General features: G+C 34.0%; 1 protein-coding gene across 44 annotated transcripts in view; it reads left to right on the top strand.

Annotated features, from left to right (window-relative positions):
• Positions 1-24,079, top strand: part of LOC106875150 (FERM domain-containing protein 4A) — a 363,595-nt gene that overhangs the window by 109,854 nt on the left and 229,662 nt on the right. For 7 of the 44 annotated variants that reach the window (XM_089347859.1, XM_089347847.1, XM_089347854.1 and 4 more), the window contains exon 1: positions 5,587-5,777. The exons of 31 other annotated variants lie outside the window; for them this stretch is intronic. In XM_089347859.1, coding sequence (XP_089203985.1) covers positions 5,709-5,777 — 69 coding nt within the window. In that variant the 5' untranslated portion in view covers positions 5,587-5,708. Of the gene's footprint in view, positions 1-5,586; positions 5,778-19,498; positions 19,595-24,079 lie in introns of those variants that run through there. 6 more of the 44 variants (XM_089347870.1, XM_089347862.1, XM_089347836.1 and 3 more) reach the window with 2 other exon arrangements.

The raw sequence follows: 24,079 nt of genomic DNA, 5'->3' as shown, positions 1-24,079 counted from the left end.
TTTTAAGAAAATGGGATATAAGGAAGGCTGCTGCTTTTTCTAGCAGATTACCTTGGGTCATATTTGTTTATGCACTGTATAAACAGAATGGTAACAAACTTTTATGAATTACGAAAACTTACACGCAAATGCTCAAATTATCAAAAACACAATCAAATGTCTTGTGTAAAACACATCCTTAACCATCTAAGGTCCATGCTTACCTCTAGAATGGGAATATTTTACCTTTGTCTCAAGACACATTTTCATTTAACATTAATTAACCATCACATTGCAAATGCCTCTCCAGAATACATTGGTAGATGCTTTGATATTCAATCTCTGTTATAAGTTAACATTTCACATCTTACACATAATGTAATTTAGAACCCCACAGTTGCTGCATTTTCTCTGGCTTTACTGCCCAACTTCTTAACATTGTAATTATGGTCTACTTTTGCATAATGGCAGAAGTCCATTATTACCAATAAGTATTGCAATTCCCTGAGTTTCTTTCAGCTACCTTGTATCTAATAGCTTAGATATCATTAACTGCACTAATTATGTCCTGTAGTTAATATAAATTATCCAAGTTAGTTTTCAGTTTATGATTGTTCATTCTGTTTATTACACAAGTTCATCAAGACAGATCAAACATTTTAAACTGAGATTTCACTACAATGATTGAACACCTAAGAATTCATATACATTTCCAGCCAACTCTCATTCCTTAAAAATATTCAACTTGTTTTATATTATATATGTTTAAAATGTTTGCTATAGTCCTTAGATTAATTATATTGTGAGAGTTGGCCTTCTGCATATGGAAGATGTCACAAGATTTCAGCATTGATCTGAAAGAGAAATAAAAATTCAATTTATTGTATACAGTGCTCATCAGGTACACTACAACTCATCAAAAGTAGCCCAAAGTGCACAAGCAGTACATAGAATAATGCACAGGAAGTGAATAGTGAATGAGTTGTTAAGAAAAGGTGGGAGGGGGACATCAGGTGCACTGTTGGCAAATTTCAGGAAGCATGGAAATTTTGAAGGATGTAGTGTCCTGACAGTTAACAACCGATGCAGATAGTTTATTCCATGCTTCAGCAATTCTGATTGGCTAATATCGAGACTAATATATATTAAGTATTTGGATATAACTAGATCTTAATGGATACTTACTTCTACCAAAACAATTTTCATAGATGCCAACAAGGGACCTGCTATTACTATGTGGACATACAGTCGGCCTAAAATGGCAGCTAAATCTCCTTAAAATTACACCATAAAGTTTTCAATGAATGAACACATTAGTCAATATAGTGCAAGATACATTATATGTAAGAAAAAGTAAAAAGTAAGGAAAAAAAACTGGGTGAATCCACCTGGAACCCCTACGATGATAAATCTGTTCAGTCAGTACTGACATGGCTCTGAACAACTCTTCGCATAATGTTTATTCTGCCTCAGTTATTCTATTCCTATATGGTATGAACAGCAATTACAGGCGTTAGACCTAGACTTAGCCTTTTTTTAGGTAAACAAATACAACCTAAGGTTCTCTATTTTTTAGCAGGTATTTAATGCAACTGTCATATCAAAGTTTAAATTATCTGTTATACCTAAGATGGAAAAGGAACATCTTAAAATTTGCTTATTTCTATTATATTAATATTATTATTATTATTATTATTATTATTATTATTGTTATTATTATTATCATCATCGTCTGTATGCGCTGCTACATTGTGTATTGACAGATAATATTTCTCACAATAAAATTAACCATGGGTCTGTAGCAAAATCTTTTTAACATGCATGATGTAAGCTGAATTAAACATAATCAAAACTAAAACAATATTGGCAATAGGGACTGCTAAAGTTTAACATTAATGAAGAAAATTTCTATATTTGGTGTTGAGAATAAGAGCAGACAGGAACTGAATATGTACACATATGTGCTCAATCACTAGTGAAATCTCGGATTATTGATGGGCTAAACATCTAATCTAACTAACTTGTGTAAATAAAAGCATGAGTAACCAAAACTGAAAGCAAGGGTTTTTTTTTTTTTTATCAAGAAGGATATGAAGGTTCAGTTCCATCTAAAACTTCGTAAAGTTTATTTTTGATGGGTTATTCTTTCTCTCTCTCCTCTTCTTCTATAATTTAGTGATAACACAATGATGCTACAGAGTTAAGTGCAGATTTTGTTGTATTATGTGCCAAATAACAATCATCCCTCTCCTAAAAATAGAATAAAAAAGAAAAAAAGAAAAACTAAACAGCTTCTTTGGCTTGCCTAGATATCAGTGAAGTAATCAATGCAGATGTTATTCTCATTTAAGTTTCTAAAAACTTAGCTACCAAAATTTTGTTAATGACTTTTCTTTCATCTTGCTTTTTTTATTCCATTGTCTTTGCAAAATCCATCTTCCTTCTTACTGTTCTACTGCTGAAAAGTAACAAACTCAGACTGTCTGATCTATTTCAAGCAACGTCACAACCCCAACACATGCTTTTATTAAGAAAAAAACACAATAATGTAATATATTTATTATATATCAATTATTTTATATAAAATAGAATATTAAGGTTAACATTTCAGATGCAGATATGGCTGACTGGATGTGGAGTTTGCTCCACAACCACAGTATCTTGAACTAACCAATGCCTTGTAAATGGCATCAGAAGTCAGAAACTGTATTGAAGCTTGTTGCATGTGTGTGTTTGCATGCATAGGAATATTTACATTCTGCACATCTTCACATGACATTGTCAGAGCAAAAGGGCATTTTCATATTTACATCTCCTGCAAATAATTTGTCCTGTAGCTCAACCCTTACTTGAGAGAGAGCTAGGGGTTGGTGACAAGAAAGGCATCCAGCTGTAAAATACTATTTGGCTGGATAAGAAGATTAATGTGTGTTGTGTTCTCTGAACCTTTGTGGCCTTTAGATGAAGAAGCTGGATTAAGATAAATGCAACTTCTAAGAAAAAAAAATGTCTAGACATTTTTCAGATGATATCTAGAAAAATATATTCATTACCATAGTCTTATTAGAATTAACTAGCAGTTGTTAGATTTCATTACTATTACCACTTCACAGCATTTTTATAATTCTTCACAATTGCTGTTTTCAATTTCATTTGATACCATTGATGTAACATTTTCATTCTTGATACCTTTCCAGGCTGTTGTTTCATTAATTGCTTTATAAATTGCACTCAGTTCAAGTGAAAAATTATATTTAGTGTAAATTATTTAGCTAATGAATGGAATTAAGGCCATTTATTATCAAAATTGAGAAGTAATTAAATTTATGATCTAAACTGATATTGAACAGCTTTGGTAAAAATATATTGGTTTTTAATTTCAGAAGATTTTGTTTGAAATATGTCATCATTGGGAATTCTTGGGAAGAATTTCATAAAGCTCTTGATTTATATTGGCATCTGAATTATTTTACTATTCTTCATGAAGTGTAATGTTGGACATATCACTATAACAATTCAGCTACTACTAAATGTCTAACAACATCTTGAAATTGGTTAAACATGTAGTACCAAACCATCTGAATAGAGGAGCTAACATTTTATGGGACAAAGTGTAGACGTGGGCCACTGCAGAAAAAATTTCTTTTTAATAGTTTGGTCTGTTATTTCCTATATATATTGTTTCTGCTATTACCATTATATATTGCTTAACCCTTTAGCATTCACATTATTCTATAAAAACTAATGCTTATTTCGTCACATTGTTTTAAATTAATCATGCATTGTCTTCTAGCTTTGCAATTTTCATGAGGTAACCGTTCATTTTTAAAATGATATTGTAGGGTTCATGTGAAAAGCCAGATCTGGCCAATCTGAACATAAAACAGGTAGAATATTTTGGTCGGATATGGAAGTCTAGTAAAAAGCGAGTCTGTGTGCTTGTATGACTTGCTAGAAATAGAAACCAATTCTCCCTTGGGTTACACCCTACTATTTAAAAAAAAAATAAAATAAGAAAAAATATCTTAGATACCTTATGACTGAAAGAAATTGCATTGTAAAATGCTTCTGATCATAGGTCTTGTGGATTATGACTGACCTTGGGCTAAATAACATGTGTGTATGTTATAGCTTTTTAATTCTAGAGAACCCAACACTAAAACTAGTTAAACTAATTTCATTATAATTCTGTCATTTGAAACTAATAATAAAACATTTCGCTTCTCTCCTTTCCCTCTATACTGTTCAAGTTCAGCCTTTCCATCATTTATTGATACAACAAATTTATGTGATATTCTTTAGTCTTAGCCTACCCTGCGACATTTAACAAGCTGTCTGAATTTATCACCTCCATGTTAGCTGCCGCTACAAAAATTCAACCATTATTTATGATGGAAACACACCTCCAGCATTTTGAAATAAGGCTAACCAGAATTTATGATGCTATTACTAAACAGTATCAACACCTATATATATATATATATATATATATATATATATATACATATATTCCCTAACCAATTAACATTATACTCCAAACCCTCTCGCAAGGTGTTATGGGACTATGTAAAAGGAAACCCAACATTTTGATAGAACTATTTTCAGATTGTTGGTTTATCCATTCTGCTACTTGACTCCAATAATATATTTATAAGGAAAGAGAACCTGGCTCGAAATAAGAAAGAATGAGGCTGGATTTGATTTAATCCTTTTGGGTTCATGATCAAATCCAGGTAGTGCTAATATTACCTCTTTTTTTTCTTTCTTTTTACCTTTCCATAGTCAGTAGAAAAACAGTAACAATATGCTGGAAATATAGTTTAAATCTCCCAGTGTATTTATTCAAAAGAAATCAATAGTACATTGTTCAGAAGTCACTACATTAAAATAAATTGAGGGAAATATTCCCACTAAGCAGTTAACCCTTTCAGAAGTTAAGAGAGCTAAGCTTTCTGTTTTACTTTATTTTATTTTATGTTTTATTTTTTTCCATAATAGAAACGTTTTTTCCAATAAATCCAGTTTATGCTGTCATTCTACTTATTTTCTAGGCCTGAACATCACTAGTCCCTGTAGAAATATCCGAACCAATCATTCTAGTGTAGTTGTTATCCTTTCATGATATTAGTAAAACGACAGGAGAGCTATCGCGTTTTAATTCAATTCCTTCCCCCGTCATCGTCCAGTATTGTCTTTCTCTTAAACGCTTTATGAAATCAAATTTATTGATGATTGAGAGTGCTTTTGTGTAATTCATTCATTCTATTTTTATTCGTTAATCTCGTTCAGTTAGTAACCGCTCTGCCTCAGTCATTCCAACCACTTGCTTGACCAACGCTGATATCTGCAAGTTTAATTTACCACACTAAATTCATATGCATTCTGTCATTATCATCTCCGATCGCTACATAATTAGCAAGTGGTCAGCTGGTTACAACACTCTATCTCATCACAATCGTGAACTTGCTGTAGTCGGTGGCGGAGTAGGGAGAGAGCCGATCACTTTCTGCTTGATAATGTTCCAAACTACGTAGTTGGTCCAAGGCTATGAAAGACGACTACTGCACTCTCTATACCACACTTACATACTCACACACATATACACACACAAACATGAACATATATGTACACTTTCTGTGCTGAACCACTCAAGCTCTTCCATGACGTGACAAAAGAAGGCATTGTTTTCGGAAATATCTCTCATTTAGCGGATCGGCAACAATTTGCTGATGTATTTCTCTTGGTTAGCTTGTGCTAAAGATTTCTTCATGGGACAGTGTATATGCCAGCGGCATCAGGTGAGTACACAAAAATATATACTGGTGGTGCTGCTACTGCATAGTGACTGGTGCACCTTCATAACATCATCTAGTCAGTTGTTATTTACATAGATAATATAAACACTCCCCCTTTCTCTCTGTTTCTGCCGTTTAGCGCACCATGCGACACAGACATGCAGTTGTCTGTATTTATCAACATTATTGTTAAAATTTAATTATTGAAATTGTTATTTCACTATTTTACCATCGTCTTCATTATTTACATTTATTTTCAATCATATATGTTATCTTGTGTGATTTATTTTATGAAAGTGTTAGGATTTCCGAATTATGATACATACATAGTGTGTGTGTGTGTGTACTGTAAACGAAAAATAGTAAAACTACTAGCTGGGTTTATTTTTCTCTATAATTCCTCGATTATTTTTGATGTAATACTACCAAATGCTGATGTAAGGTGTGTGTGTTTGTGAATTGCCCGCTGCGGTTTTAATTATTTATAAGAAAATTTGTAATGCTATCTATCCCCTTTCCCTAATGAATTTCCTAAATGTGTTTCTTTTTAGCTTCATTTGGAAAATAATTTTTTTTCTCCTAAAAATGTTTTAGTGTATCTTATGTGATTTCTTCTAGATCCTTGTCAAATTGTAGTGGGAGAATGTTTGGGGTTTCAATTTTGATTTTTGTTGTTGCCCTGCCTGTTTGTGTTATCCTAGTGGATAATTTCCAATCTCCCTTAAATGAAAATCTTGTGAAAGAAAATGTTACATTTCATGTTTGATTTGTATAAAAATAGGAAATTTGTCTCCTACACAGTTAATAAACTTTGATCGTGGATGCCACCTAAATATTATTGTTTTCGTCTGCGATATTTCAAAGGCACTCGGCCAATTCTCTCAGATAACATTAATACCGTTTCTAATCTCAGAGAAAGAGAAAGAAAATTGAATTGCACATTCCCCGCTTTGTGATGGGAGGGGTAGTCCTGGAGACATTCAGTCCGTTTACATTAAAGACGGGATCATTTACAGTATGAAATTTCGGACTATAACTTAATCCAATGTTTCGCTATGTGTAATGTTTGTTTTTTCACATGGTAGCTGTGTATGTAAACTTTCCCGATACACATTTCGTAGCTAAAAATATCTTTGAAATAATTAAACGATAGTTGTGCTAGATGTTCTGTAACTTCCAGTTTTTGAAGTTAAGGATATTTTCTTTTCTTTCTTTCTTTCTTTCTCATTTTGATACATAAATATCATATCAGTCTGATATGGTGATTCTGTGAGTCGGTTCACTGTGTATCTTATATGTTGTCTAATCTGTTTATCATTTGTGTCAAGCTATTAAGGGTAGCTATCGTTTCCAAAATCCACGCTACAGCTTTATTTATTCACTTATATATTTATTTGAGAAAACGAAAACTATTTGTTTTGTCTACTTCGATGTATTTGATATTACCTAATATATACAGCATTTAGTGCTGTGTTGAGCATCCTGCTGCGGATAGCCTGTGAACATTGCGCATTCATTTACCCTGTTTAATGAACTCGTTAAGAACATATAACAGGACTTAATTATGTTTATAAGCTCCGTGTTGAGTGTTACTTTTAAGTTAGTGGGGGTGGTCAAATAAATAATTAGTAATACTTTCATAACTTGTAATGTTGGCTTTCGGCTGTTTTATTTGATAGCAGATAGATAAATGAAGTGAGCGTCGGATAAGAATGGTTTGCGGTAATTTGCTCCGGCTCCATACGATCTGAGTTCAAATTTCACTGAGGTCATATGTCCGAGGTCGATAAAGTACTAGTCAAGTACATGGGCCGATTCTCTCTTTCTCTCTCTCTCTCTCTCTCTCTCTCTCTCTCTTTCTCTCTCTCTCCCTCTCTCTCTCTCTCTCTCTCTTTCTCTCTCTCTCCCTCTCTCTCTCTCTCTCTCTCTCTCCGCTGTAAGAGGTCGTTTGGGGCCATTCACAGTGTCCCTTTCTACAGAAACGAAAAAAGATTGAGCGAAGAAGGACTAGCCCTCTGATACGTTACAAAAACCGCTGAAGGACGGGTCAATGTGTAACACAGAGCGAAAATGTAAGAAATAAATTTAAAACTGCAGAGTTTAGCTGCTCTCTATTGGTCAAAATTGGACATCCAAGACTCATACATAATCACTTTTTCTGGTTCATTCATATATTTTTGTTAAATTTAGTACTTGTGAAAATTTAGTTGTAACTAATTTTTCCATGTCAGTTGGCAAGTACAGGACATATTGTATGTTAATATTCTTCTGGCAAATAATGAAGTGAATTTTTATATTTGTGGGAATAAATTAGACAGCCAGGTATCTTTACAGACTTCATTGTCAGAATAAAGATACTGAATGTTAGCTAAAGGTTAAGACGAGATGTGGATGGTTTAATAATTACATTGTGATAAACATAATTTACAGCAATGGGTTCTTCATACCAAATACAATATAATTTGCTTAAATATAAAATTAGTTTAACAAATTTTTTTTAAGAAAAATAAAATCAAAATATAGAGAAATAAGTTGCGAAGAAATCGAATGGTTGTAAATTTTAAGTAAACATTTGGAAAGTAATGTTAAGCTGCATTCTTGAACATGCTGGATATAAAAGAAAGAATTCAGGGGGATGTCTTCAGTAACGCTTCATCATAGGGACATGCTCCTATGGCTTGATCTCATTTGCTATAGTGAATTGCCTTGCAGTGTTGTTGTTTAGCTCCCCCTCCCCAATCAAAGGCTTTCCTCTCATGACCTACCCATCTTATGTATCTACGCCTACAGTATCCAACATGTCATTTCTTTTTTAAGATAGGTATGATTTGAAGGAGATTTGACTGTTGTTTCTACAGGTCAAGCAACAACGCAAAGGCACCCTAGTGTAGTTTTAGGGGTGGGTGAACAGATCTGGTTCTGAAGAATGGTGCATCTTAAGTTTTTGCACTCTAATGTTATGGTTAACATTATTTTTTTTTATGTAATAAAGTATTAGAAATAAATATTTTTATAATGAGTGGTGGGTGTCAGAATGTCTCAATCACTGAAGAATTGCCTTGCTGTATTTTGTCCCTTTACATTTGGAGTTCAAATACAACTAGATCATTTTATCTAATCCTCCCCTATATGGATGATTTTATTTTTCTAAAGATAAAATAATCTAGTGCAAAAATCAAATACATGACATCACACAAAATATGTGACCTTGTGGTTAAGTTAAAAAATTATCCCTATTTTTATTAGAGCCCTTAATATAAAGCAAGAAATTATCAGAATCTTGAATCTAGTAATACCTTATTCTGTTTGTTTCAGCTCTTTCAAATTCTGAGTTTCAAATTCTGCCGAGACTAGTTTTGTGTTTTGTTCTTCCAAGGCCTATAAAATAAAGTACCATTCAAGAGTGGTAAATTAGCAGGATTGTAAGAATATTGTACAGATACTTTCTAGTATTTCATTTTAGCTCTCTTGACATTGAGTACCTAGACAAGTGAACTTGTCTGTATCATGTTCAAAAGAGGGTATCTACTGAAAGATATCCAAAGGAAAGCAACAATAAACTACTTTTGTATTCTCTTGATAAAAACTTCTATGGGAAGTGACTAGCATTTTTCAAGGAAGTCACTTGGAGCTCTTTGGTGGCTTGGTAGTACAAAGAAGGAACGACCTGATATTATCATCATCATCATCATCATCATCATCATCATCATCATCATCATCATACATCCATTTTCCCTGCTGGTATGGGTTGGATGGTTTGACTGGTGCTAGTAAGCTGGAGAGCTGCGTCAGGCTCCAGTCTGATCTAGCTTGGTTTCTACAGCTGGATTCCCTTCCAAACACCAACCATTCTACAGAGTGTACTGGATGTTTTTTTTTTATGTCATATAACTTGTAAAATATACTAATTTTCCTCTGAAATTGCTGTTAATTTTGTTTATCAGTCCATTTGCCAAATAAGTATACAATTCTAATATTACTTTCACTGCTACCTACCTCATATATAATGATTACAATTTCTTCCAGTTATTATAACTTTTACCTAATGACAGGATTTCTTTCTTTGTATAGAAAAGCAGACAGAACATGGGGTGTTGTAAGATTGAGCTGTTGTATGACAAACATTTAGAGCAACTAGAGAAGAAAGTTGATTTTGACTCTCAATGAGTGATATTAGAGTGAGTGAATTAGATATCAAAGGTTATACTTAATATGTACATGAGAGATGATTTAATAGATATGAACATTTAATACAAATGGTTGATATATGCAGAGTGAAAATAGGCTGAGAGAAAATAGGCTGAGAGTTGATTGTGAAAGGCCTCTGTATGGAAAAAAACAAAAAAACACAAAAACTAAGGAACATTCATTTGAAAGTCAGTAGCGAGATTTGAGAATAAAATGATTCTAGACCAAAAGGAACAGAGAGCTACAAAAATCCAACAAAAATTAATACTGTCAGTTTTGTGATTTTTCCAATTACTTTGATAAATAGCTTTTGTGATGTTGTATTGATATTCCATGTTTTCTTTGATCCTACTTGTAATTTGATTGCCTGTTACCACAAATTAACATGTTTATTCACTCAGTTTTCAAGTTATTTTCACCATCTTCATGTAACCTTTTTCTTTTGATAATTAACCCTAAGTTAACTCGTTGGTCAAAGGCCATCCAAACTTGACCAAACTCATCTCTTATTCTCAGTCATAGTTTATGTCATTCCTTAGACATAATTTTCATGTTCTTTAAAAAAATTTTTAATTCTCAGTTAGAAACAGTAACTTTAGAGGCCTTACCCTACATCATAACCATACAGGCAAATTGTATTAACATTGTGAAAGAAGGGACATTCTAGTTAGTACTGTTACTGCATCTGGAGATCTCTCTCTCTCTTTCTCTCACAGTGCTCTCTCTCTCTCTAAAAGAGAGAGAGAGAGAGAGAGAGAGAGCACTGTGATCTTTCTACTGTTTTAATCAGCTACTACATATTCCAGTATGTCTTTTGGTTTGTTCACATTTTAGTCCCCAAAAGATAGCTCAACTTTACACCAACCTTCTTTCAAAACTATTTTGTATGAGCATGAAACTACAAATAGATCTTTCTTAATGTCAATGTAATTTAAAGCTTTATGTGAAGTACTTCGTTTTGTCAAAATTATGCAACTGCAATATCTCATTCTCTATAAAGTGATAAATCTCAGATGAATAAAAATAAATATGGAGCTTTCTTCTTTATATTTCTTTATATCATCATCATCAACAACACTTAACATGTTTTCCATGCTGGTATGTTTTGGACACCTTGACAGGAACTGGCAAGGCCAGAGGCCACACCAGTTCCATAATCTGTTTTGGCTTGGTTTCTACAGCTGGATGCCTTATTGTTTCTGAATATAGTTACTGGGTCACACATTTTGCAGGAGGTAGTAATTGTTTAGATTGGTTTCAGACAGGTACATAAAAGGGCTCTTTCTAAATGCTGAAAGGCTTTCGTCTTGTAGCTCTCAACATTCTCTCATTCAAATGTTCTTGTTAGAAAATATATTGGAAAACATTTCACAAAATACTGAATTATGGAGCACTAGCAATGACCAAGTCAGTATAATAATGGACTGGATGATTTATTGCATGTAGTTTGGATCTTTGTTTAAGAGCTGATTATAAAAAAAAATCACCAGTAACATACTGAGGGTAGATTCATTAACTGTTAACTTTTCTCTATATAATTAGTCTTGTGCTTAGTTAATAGAAATGAGTTAACTCGGACTTATCTAGTGGCTAAGTTATCCCATAATTTCTATTTCTGGAGAGAAGAGACGAATGTAATCTCTATTTAGGAATTATCAAATTGTATATCTTGAAAGGAGAGCTAGAGCTCAAAATATCAAAATACTAATGAATTCAGAAAAGCTACACACTCACACACACAGACACCATGTTCACCCTTATCGTTGGTTATACCTTATCAAGATTTTCCTTTCTGTTATTAGCTTTACAAACATGAATTTATTTTTGTATTATCACCATTTATAGTTTGAAACTATAAAAAGCGTTACCAAAACTGTGGTAAAGATGATCTTTGATAGTTACAGCCTATGAAGTGTAGGTGTGTGTCAACATTATTTCTTGGAAAAATAATCAGTTTATCTATAAACTGGTTGGAAAGTACTGTTTAACATACTTGATAATCTAATATCAGAAGAAACAAGAAATATTTATAACTTTTTAGTGTATTTGTGCATGAGCAGATGTGAAATTAGATATCCTGGTTTAATGTAGAACAAAAGGGTTATGTGAAATTATGCATTTATTAGTTTTATTTAAAATGCTTAATTTTAGCTTGGCTCTTAGCAGTATTGAGCAAATCAGACTGGGCATTAAGTAGAAAAGTTAAAAAGAAAAGAGACTAATCTAGGATTGAATTAACTTACATTCTCACCCGATTGATTTGCAATCTGCTTTTCACATTCTCTTTTCCATTCTTTGCACCTGGAGCAGATTAATCTCTACATGAAGTTTTTACTCGACAAGTTGGTGTTAGTGCTAAGAGATTTATTATTATCTTTTCTTCAATACATCTTCATTTCAGCTTAAATAAAATACGATCTAATGGAATTTCCATTGGAATTTTGATATTTTTAAAGGATTTTTTAAAAAAGACTTTTTCTTTCTCTCTTGATAGTTTCATTTCTATTTTCCTATATTAGCATGGATAAGATGGCTTTTGGAAAAAATTTATATTTGCATACTTTTGGAGCTGGTATGTTTACAGTTGAATGTGTTTTTTTCTAAATACTCAACTAGGATAATGGAGTTTATTACAAGGATAGTGGGACTTGCTGTCAACCAGTTAACCAAACTGAAGCGAGTAAAGTTATGTATTTTGCTCAAGTAGAATGCAATGCATGTTGAACATTCAAAACATGTGGTCATTTGATTGGTGATCCAGAGACGTTATCAGTACTTAGCCAGTGTGCTCCCCTTATTTCTTCAGATTATAAACTGTAAAGATTTCCCTCCAGCAGGAGACAATTGCTGTTGATGTTGCTTCTATGGCAGGGCAACGAAATGTTGGAAATAATAGAGTATTGGCCCAAGTATTTGAGATATTTAGCTACAGTCCTTCATCTACTGCACCCAAATATTGTCAGGGTCAAATTTATCTTCATTCCTTCTTGTTCATAAAATGTGTACTGTGCATGTGCAAGAGTTGTTCCAAAGAACTATAAGCCTTCTCAACTAATCTGAGGCTTATGATGATGTAAAACAGATTGTTATTACTGGGTAGATTGGCAGAATTGTTAAAGTATTGGATAAAGTGTTTGTAGTATTTCTTCTGGATTTTTACATTCTAAGTTCAAATTCTACAAAAGTCAACTTTGCCTGTCATTTCTCTGGGGTGATAGAATAAAGTACCAATTTAGTACTGGGGTTGATCATATTGACTAATACCTGCCCTCAATGCTGCTGGCCTTGACCCGAAATCCGAAACTGCTGCTTGTATTATTTATGTTAGCAGCATCATATGTCTGTCTTTGGGTTTAACCATGCCACATTGTTTTCAAATAATGTGTTAATTCCTCCAAGAGTCCAGTAAATGCAGCTAAAATTCTTGTAGGATGAATACAGAATTTTCTAATTTTCTGTTAGGAAACAATAATATGAACATTTTTCCAATAAATAATCACATTAATTAATGTGCATATTAGCCAAAATATGGTCAGCAATAGTATCCATTATTGGCAGACAGTTTTGCTATCATATTGCAGATATGGATAATTTTTACATTAGTGCTGGCAATTATATTGTGATCACACACAACTGGTGTCCATACTGGACTCAGGAGTAACAACAATTCACCAGAGATATGGATGTTTTGAGGGTAAAACTGTTTGGTTTTCCAATATTTCCATATCTACAAAATAAATTACTGGCAACAGCAAACGAAATGTATTTATAGCCAATGAAATTTCTTAACAAAATCAGAAATTGTATTTAAGAATTTTGTTGTTGCTTAGTTCTAGGTTTGGCTTTCATTGAGTAGACCTACAATCAGCAGCATTCCTGATGTGACCATTTCATCCTTTTGTAAATCTAGAAATACATTATTTGAAGTGTCCTTGTATTTTTGAGACTGTGGGATGTTTTTGGGGAGAGATTTTGCTGTTGTTTCTTGCAAATCAAGAGACTGAATTTTCTTTTTTTTTTTTAACAAAAGAATAATTTTTGAATGACAACCTTGATGTTTTTTTTTTTTTTCATTTAGCTTTGACATAGTTGAACAAAATTTGACTATTGACTTAGTGTTACTATGGCCATTGGATTTTCCTAGGAACATAATTCTGTCTGCTTGAGTTTTCACAGCCAATAGGTTTCTACTCCTTTTTTATTACTCTTTTACTTGTTTCAGTCATTTGACTGTGGCCATGCTGGAGCACCGCCTTTAATCAAGCAAATTGCCCCCAGGACTTATTCTTTGTAAGCCTAGTACTTATTCTATTGGCCTCTTATGCCAAACCGCTAAGTTACGGGGACGTAAACACACCAGCATCGGTTGTCAAGCAATGTTGGGTGGAGGGATAAACACAGACACACATACATATATACGATGGGCTTCTTTCAGTTTCCGTCTACCAAATCCACTCACAAGGCTTTGGTCGGTCCGAGGCTATAGTAGAAGACACTCACCCAAGGTGCCACGTGGTGGGACTGAACCCGGAACCATGTGGTTGGTAAGCAAGATACTTACCACACATTGTTGATTATTTTATTGTAGAAAAGCAATTTTATTATAAAAACACATTTTCCCCAGCAGTGGAAAAATTTCTGCTCCATTCTTGCAAGTAACAAAGAAGAGTGTCAATAATAATGATAATGGGGATTTCTAAAATTTGTGTAGAAGGGATGCAGTTGACTAAATTAATCCCTGGTATTTGTTTTATTTTATTGATTTCAAAAAGATGAAAGGCTCAGCTGAGCTGATGTAGGTAGGAATTTCAACTTGGAACATTAGAGGATGTAGTTAAATGCTTCAAAGCATTCATTGTCTGTTTGGTCATGTGATAAGAAGTTTGCTTCCTAACCACATGGTTTCCAGTTCAGTCCTACTGCATGGCACCTTGGACAAGTCTCAGGTATTATAGTCTCAGGCTCATCAAAGCATTGTAAGTGGATTTAATAGACAGAAACTGAAAGAAGCCCGCTGTATGTATATATATATATATATGTGTGTATGTGTTACTGAGCCCTTGCCTTGACTTCATGAGATAGTTATAAATGAATGTCACTGTCATAGCAGTGTCCTTTGTTTCCATTCTTCCTTGGAAGCAGAGAAGGGTTGGTGACAGAAAATCTGTACAAAATCTGGCTCAACAATTTTTGTCTGACCCCTGCAAGCATGGAAAAGTGGGTGTTAAAACCATATGGTGATAATTCTACCTGTCCTTTTATCCACCATCTTAATATTGATGATATTACAAATTACTGATACAGACACAAGCCATAGATTGGAAAGGGGAGTGTATAATCTATTTTATTTTCTTCAATGGTCTATCCAGGAGGAATGGGTAGTGTCCATGATTTTCACTACACCTTCCAGGTTGGTGGCACTGATATGGTTGTTGTCCAATTTGAATATCTGTTGGTAGATTTTTAGAGAAAAAAAAGTAGATACAAGGGGGACTTCATTGGGTTAATATCTTGGAGTGAAGAATTGGGAATTGGTACTTGAGTGAGAGATGGTTTATGAAAGGAAGAGTGATGGGTGGATACAAAATGCAATTAGGTAGTTCAGAGGAATAGAAGGCGTTGTTGTTGTTTAGAACAAGGTCAGCCCTGAATAAACAAACCTATGATGAATTCTGTTTGTACTTATTTTTGTCTTTTGTACATGTAGTATGCTTCCCACTACAGCTTGTTTTACCAGGCAACAGGCCATGATTTAAGGGGTATTTGTTGCTATTTTTAACTGGTGGAATGACCACATTAAAGATCTCTGTCTTGGTTTGTTTCCCTTCATCCGAAGTGGATTAATCTTTTGGCTTTTTACTGAAGCAAAATCAAAGATTTATATGATGCTCTATTTCTAATGAGCCTTGTCCTATCAATTTTTGCTAACGACACAATTCTCTGCTCTGCCACATCTTTTAAATCCACTTAATTCTCTTTGGCTGCTGATATTATTACTCTCTTGCCTCTTGTTATACAGTTCTTCCATTAATAAGGACCTTTCTCCAGGGATCTGACCATAGAGTGACATTTAACAATTCCAAAACACAAAATGTTAGATTTATCTAGGGAGAAGAGCAACAACACCACTCACCTTTGCAAAAACATTTTATATCACAATTGCTGAACAATAATAGCGCCATTGTTTTCAGGTTTCTAACAAACCAATTGGGGGCTTGTTGCATTTCTGGCAGCAAGAATGACAAGGGAGTGCCTGTAACTCAGTGCAGAATAAATATTTTTAAGGGACCAGTAATCTTTCACCATTATGCTTTGGTGAAACACACGCGCGCGCGCGCGCACGCACACACACACACACACACACACACACACACACACACACACACACACACAAACAGTGGGCTTCTGTTCAGTTTTTATTTATCAAATTCCTTAACAAGATGTTAGTCAACCAGATGCTATAATAGAAGATACAGTGGAGTTGAACCCAGAACCACATGGTTGTGAAGTAAACTTCTTAATCACACAGTTACATTTTCTTCCCACTTAAAGTTTGTATTTGTAAAAGAGAGTGGGAGAGGTATACAGCTTGCTTTTATTCACACTAATAAGTACAGTTGTTCCACATCTGCCCCTATATGATGAATGCACACACACTCATTTATGTATAAATCAAATTTAAACAAACATATATAGTTGCATCTACTAAGACAAAAGCCACCTATTTACTGTTCTGTTGCCAGCCAAGACTTTAGACAGACTGTTGAGTAATATTTCATACAGTACCACTCTGCCCCTATGTAACAAGTTGAAGATTTCACCTTTCTCTTCTTAATCAGATTTTATAGAAATAAGCATCTTAGGGGCAAATGAAAAGAAATGTTGCTCTGATGTGAATGACCTACAGTAAGAGAGGCCATATGGTGTATGCCAAAGATATTTTTATTGAATGTTGTTGTTTAGCCTCCAAGCTAGCCCTGATACAAGGTAGAAATGTAACCAAAGGCATTCCGGCCATGCCCACTCCAGCTTTTTTATGATGGTTGTGTATGGTTTGAGGGAAATTTGACTGCAGAGTAGGTTGTGCAACTGTGTCAATCGAGAAGGTTGACACCTTTCACTGCTCAGCATTCTTCATATTCTGAAAAGGAAAACAGTTACTGTTAGACTCCTGAGAATGATAATAATATAATAAACAAACTTATTGTATACAATGTTCAGGTACACTGCAACACATCAGAAAATGTAGTTAAAAGTGCATGAACAGTATGGTAGGTGAGAAATGGTTTGACTCATGGTTCTCAACCTGACAAACACTTCCCACTCATTGTACTGTAATGAGGACTTTTGTTAAATTTCCCTGAGTGCTAGCTGGCATGAACTTCAGTTTTTGATTTGAATTTCTCTTCATCTTCAGAAATATGATTTTAAAAGAAACTCTCTCTCTCTCTCTCTCTCTCTCTCTCTCTCTCTCTCTCTCTCTCTCTCTCTCTCTCTCTCCCTCCCTCCCCCCCTCTCTCTCTCTCTCTCTCTCCCTCCCTCCCCCCTCTCTCTCTCTCTCTTTCTCTCTCTCTCTCTCTCTCTCTCTCTCTCTCTCTTTCTCTCTCTCTCTCTCTCTCTCTCTCTCTCTCTCGCTCTCTCTCTCAGATATAACCTGGGGTCCTAAACACTCTTGAATGCTCTTGCTATTTTCACTTGATTTTTCTGTATTATTGTTTTTCGGTTTTGATACATCCTCTTATTCATGTTTTCCTTCAGAACTGTTACATACATACATATATGCTTACATGCATACACACTCCTGCACATATACCCAGAGAGATACCTACATACTTACTGGACTTAAATCAACACTGGTGTTACAGATGGAGCCAGCTGTTGCTATCATCTGCCAGTTTCTTCAACTTTGAAATACTGTTTGGTATTAATTATGAATTCTTTGATTCCTACTGACTTCATATTACGTTGATAAAATTAGATGATGGAATATCCTGATGCAAAATTTATCACTTCTGATATGAGTACTTGTGAGTCAAGCCTGCAACTTTGTTTTTATTCCTGGTTTTGATAATTTCATCCTAAACCTGTCTTATTTTCCTTTACATCCTGCAAGAAATCAATATTTTTTTACTTTAAATGTAGTAAACTAGCAGAAATGGTAAAATAGTTGACATCATCATTTTCACACCCAGTTTTGATGCTAACCCATGTTGGATGTATTGTAAAACTCCTCATCACAATTCTGTATCCTCTCATTTGTAAGTTCTATCCTAAGGGCTGTCTTCAACTTTTCTTCTTGTGCTTTCCATGGTTTTGCTCTTCCATAGGTATATTCAGTTATCAGAATTCAGTATTTTTAATCCTGACATTCATTATCCAGTCATATCTCATGTTTATGCCAACAGTCGTCTCTCTTGCTTACATCTGCCTTTCCATCCCAAACATTCTTTCAAATCCTCTTTTGCTCTACATTTCACAATAGTGTTGAGTGTCCAACTGATCACACTGAACTTATCTCCAGCTTTACAGATCTTCCATATTCAATGCTCATGTCTTGCTATCATGCAACATCACACCCTTTACACATGCTACATACATTGTTGTCACAGAAAGGGAAACCCATTGTTAACAATAGCAGTAATGGTTTCCCTGGAACTAATCTTATCCTTCTGCTTTCTCTAGCTACTACATTTTCACATTTGTTTTCAACAATAATAAAGTTACATAGGTAATGGACATTATCAACTGTTTCTAACGGGTAATCTGAGCAAGTTTTATGACCATGAATTACAACTAGGATTTGATTTTGCCCTTCATCTCACTGAGATGAATGTCAGTCAATAAATACCAGTAATATAGTGTGGCTGATTCTATGAACTCTATCTCTATCGGTCTCCTACAGCATATATGTGTCTAGCTGGAAGAAATGAATTTATCATTTCTATACACAATCGTTTAGTTGCTATGTTTGTCTTATTAATCATAACTATCTTCTGCAGCAACAATGTCTTTACAGAAATAAGTGTCAGCGTTGCCTTGCCGACCAGTTACTGCAGCTATAAATGTTGCTGCTATCTACAAGCAATGTACATGATAATGGTTGCAGATAAATATGCAAGCTTAAATTTAAAAAAATTTAAATGAAGGAACTAGAATGACCAGATAGTCTTGGTGTTATTTGGTACTTAAACTAAAAGATTTCATTACACTACTGATCACATGCATGCACACACACACACACACACACACACACACACACACATGGGTTCAAGCAGAACTGTAGGGTTAAGAAGTTTGCTTTCCAGCCATATGATTTCAGTTTGAGTCCCAATTCATGGCACTTTGGGCAAGTGTCTTCTATTGCCCCAGACCAACCAAGGCATTGTTATTGAATTTGGTAGACAAACTAAAAGAAGCCTGTGTGTGTGTGTTCCTTTGTAAACGAGTGTCACCATCTTATAAGCAGTGTCATTCATTTCCAATCCTCTGTAAAAACATGTCTGTTTTTGAAGAAGTATAACCTTCCTTGGATACAGGTGGAGTTTGGTAACAAGGGCATCTGACTATAGAATATCTGCTTCAATAGATTTTGTCTGACCCATGCAGTCATGGAAAAGTGAACATTGAAAATGGTAAGTAGAATATAATAGATCATTTTTCTTACAAAGAAAACTTTGACTGTGACTTCAAAGTTTTGGTGTATACATGCTGTCACCTGAACCCTCTTACATTAACAAACCTATAAAAAAATTCTAAATAGACCTTAAAAGAAAAATGCTTTCAATTTATCACACATTATGATCTAAATATGACCTGTCTGCCTTATGAACTCTCATACAAATCTAACTTTCAGTACCCATTTTTACAGCTCAGCAATTTGATGTGAAACTAATACCACCCTTTTTTGGTCAAACCAGTAAAAAATGTTTTTACAATCCTTTCCTATACACTCCTATCATATAAGTATGTACTTTCTATCCTTTTCTATTCCTTTTCTTGTATAATCTCTTTTCTGTTCTCTCTACAAACTCATTTATGCCAAACCTACTTTGCATATTGCTTCTGCACTCTTGAAGAAATTGCATACAAAGCTTGTAAAACAAAACTAATTTAGTGTCTGATAACAGTGAATCACCTGAAAATTCGATGTTACTGTTAACTTTGTAAACACACACACACACACACACACTGGCACTAACATGCTATCTTAAAGATAGTGTTTTGATAGTAGCATGGGATGGAACATGGGTAAATGACAGGTGAAGTGCTGAGAGCCACCAGACAAGAGAAAAGATACTGAATACAAAATGTAGATTATAAATACGTTTATTCAGATGATGCCATGTGCCATTACTTGAAGCCTAACAAATGTTTGATCTGATGGCCATGTTGGTGTATAATGAAATATTTGCCTTCGTTTATCCAAGATAAAACTGGAACTTCATTGTTTCAGAAGCTAACAGAGACTAGGTGAATCATGTAAGGGGCAGTAATTCCTGACTAAAAAGGTTTTTTTTTTGTTTTAAGGAAAGACGACTGTGCTCGACCTGACAGTAAAATTTGACATATGGATTAATTTTTAGTGTGGTTCCCCATGTGAATTTCTTTTAGCCCTTTGTATTACATCATCCATGTAAAACAAATCTTTCTTAAAAGGGATAGTAACAAGAGTTAACAGTGGTTAAATTGTAGCTACATTGCTTGATTTTACATGGATCCTTTGAAAATGTGTTTAAAACAAATGGTACTTGGCTTAGATATTTTATTTCTCAGAAAAACAATGAGATTGTTAAATACCTAGTATCCACTATACAGTTGCTATCCTTTTGTGAGCTTCTAAGCAGGGTGCCATTGCTCAGTTTAAAAACTGCTGGTCTGGGGTTAGTAATCGTTCAGGAATGAAGATTTTCTTGGTCCTCAAGAATAAAGCCCATCCTTGTGAAGCAGTTTTAGCAACATGTGTGGTTGCCATGTATATTGTTAAGAAATTAAGAGCAAGTTACTTTTAGATGCCTGTTAAGTATGGAGTTAAAAATATTGTTAGCTTACATTTTTGTGGGCTGGGATATTTTTGTAATACATATGTTTTATTGCTGGTGAATAATATCAGGTTGTCAAGTTGTCATCACAGGATCTTGTCAAGAGATCATTGTTCCAGGCTGATGTACAGACTTTGTGAGAATTGTTGAATTTAGATTGTGGTCGAAGACACTTTGTATAGTTTCACATCCGATGTCTTTTAAACTCTGTGAGTGTATATGAAGGTTTTATATTTCTTGCAGTAAACATGTCTGTATAAATAATAGATATGCAGTATGAATTTACATAAATTGTTTCTTTCTAATAGGAATTCTTTTTTTCTTCTTAATTTTTTTTCTTACAGTAAGTAATGTAAGAAAAATATCCTGGACAGACTGTCAAAAAGTGTTAGCTAACACTAGTTGGCTAAACAAATGTCTAAGCAAACATAGCAGTTGGCTCTCATAATTCTTAGTATATAACTTTAGCTTGAGACACTCCTAAGTACATTTATGTGTTAAAAACAGTCTGAATTTGTTCTGGGTTTGCCTGCCAGATGAATGCACAAAGCAAGAAATTTCAGAGTAGCAACAATGTATCACCAGCTCTGGCCAAATTTTTACTCTTGTTTATATATCCAAGTGTGTGTGTGTGTGAGAGAGAGAGAGAGAAGTTAAAGCAGTTTACTTCTCAATCATGTGGTTTCATGGGCAAGTCTCTTCTACTATTGCTTCAGGCTGACTAATGCTTTAAGAGTGAATTTACTAAATAGTAACTGAAAGGAAACTCATCGCATGCACACATGTGTGCGAACGTTTGCATTCTGTAATTTGCATGGTAAAAATGCCCTGCGCTATAAACACTGGTCTTTGTTGACATTCCCTGTAAACAGAACATTCACTAGCTCTGCAGTTCTTGAAGACGAGTGGAAGAAAAACCCTTACTTTAAAGGCAGGTAAAAGTTACCAACTAAGAGGTCATCTATCTTGAAAATACAATGTCTCAACAGTATATATTCACTTAACTGATGCTAACATAGAGAAATAAGCATAAAACGATTGAACAATATGCTGTTTTATTGTTGAAAAGTACAATGAAGTGTAAATGTATCCCTAAATTAAATACCTAATAAGGAATGGATTAATTTAAGCCTAATTACTATTAGGTTATGAATTTTTTTTTATGTTCCCATGTAAGAGGACAATCTCTTAGAACATTATTGTTGTCTCATCTGCTTTGTCCATTACCATTCTTTCATTAGAAATGTGTATTAAAGTCTTGCAAACTGATTACATTAAGGTTTTTACTTAATATATTATAAATTCCATTTGGTTTCACTATACCGATGTTAATTCGCTTTTCATGTGTAACATTCCTGTCTAATACTCATATCACAATGGAATTAATATTCATTTGAAATGCTTTCTTAATAATACTCAAGTGTTTGCAATATTGTTTCGTAAGGTCTATTCTTACTCTGTAGAAATGTTGGCATGCTACTTTTGAAGTTTGCTTACACTATAGACATGTGGTTTGCCTTTATCCTTACCTTCAAACACCTTCAAAAAGCTTCCCAACTGAATGTTGGTTCTGGTCAGTAGAGTTTTTCTTTTTTAATCTTCCTTTTTATTTTTCTCTGTTTGTTTATGGAACTCTTTAGAAATGCAGCAGTTTTGAATGTCTGTATGCTGTTATCTTTCTGGCATTTCTCGCCAAACACTTTGGCAGATATTTTGCATGTTTTCCTGAGCTCCCAAACTCTTTTGCTATCATATAGTTGTATATTGTTTCTTAGAGTGAGGGAAGTGGGGTTCTCAGCATCTCTCAGCTGTTTAGTATCAACAACTTGGACTTCATTTTATTTTTTTTAATCATTAATGTTAACCCTTTTAGTAAGATTTATGCCTACAAAATCTGTATATGATGTTTGATATTGAGATGAAAAATATGACCTTTTAACATCTTTCATTTTATTTTCTTAATCATGTTTCAATCATTCTATAATTATGATGTTACCTTTCTGTCTCTGCTTAATTGATATTTACCATGTAATCTCAAGATTTGGAACTATTTTTATGTGTTACATTGTACAATGAATGAAATAAAATTATTAGCCATGCAATATCTAATGATCTTTTGCATGTAAATTAAGCATGATACTTTAACCATAATTATCATCACATTAAAGATATGATTGGCTGAAATAGGGATCTCTGAACTTATGACCTAATATTGATACTTGCTTCTCTCATTTGTAGATTAAGGTTTATTTGTTGTTGGTTTGGTCTCAATCTGTGAACATCCTCATTTTTTTGTTATCTAAAACTACATTATCTAATGTCCATCTTTTTAAGATTGTAAATATGTGATTTTGGTGGAGATTCAGCTGTTACTTGTAGTAGGTCAACTGACCATGAAAATCCTTGTTAGCATAGCAGTGGAATGGGAACTTTTTAGGGCTTTTTGTTGTTTCTTAAATAGATGACATTCCATCTGACTTCCATAAAATTACAGTCAGTCATCAATCAATGAGTTATGTGCACCACTTGTGACCTGCCACCTCTCTCAGACTAGAATTTCAATAATATCCTTTATAGTACCCGATTTGGTTTATCACTTGTTCTAAATTCAAATCCTGCCAATGATATAGAGAAAGTTTAATGGAACATGACCTGTGCAGATAATGTCACAAATAACTTCATGAATTGTGTAACCTGGAATTGTACCAAAAATATTAATTAGATAACAAGTAAAACATATAGGTAACCACAAGCATTTGCTATAAATATATATATATACACACACACACACATACACTCTCTCTTTCTCTCTCTCTCTCTCTCTCTCTCTCTCTCTCTCTCTCTCTCTCTCTCTCTCTCTCTTTCTCTTTCTCTCTCTCTCTCTGTGCAATTTTTCTTTTGGTTTGGATGTGTTTTATGCATCACACCTCCTTTTTCTGTTTAAAAAAAATAGTCTGAAATATTTCTATTGGTTAAATACAAGAAGAAAAAAAGGAAAAGGAAGAGAAAGTGTGAAACTGTTTGTGTTGTGTGTTGATGCACTTGTTCACATGTTGTATAGTGTTTTTATAACCATGT

The sequence above is a fragment of the Octopus bimaculoides genome, chromosome 2 (genome assembly GCF_046866305.1).
Source record: "Octopus bimaculoides isolate indiv1 chromosome 2, ASM4686630v1, whole genome shotgun sequence".
In the NCBI taxonomy this organism is placed as follows: Eukaryota; Metazoa; Mollusca; class Cephalopoda; order Octopoda; family Octopodidae; genus Octopus; species Octopus bimaculoides.
This window is presented reverse-complemented; position numbering and strand designations above follow the sequence as displayed.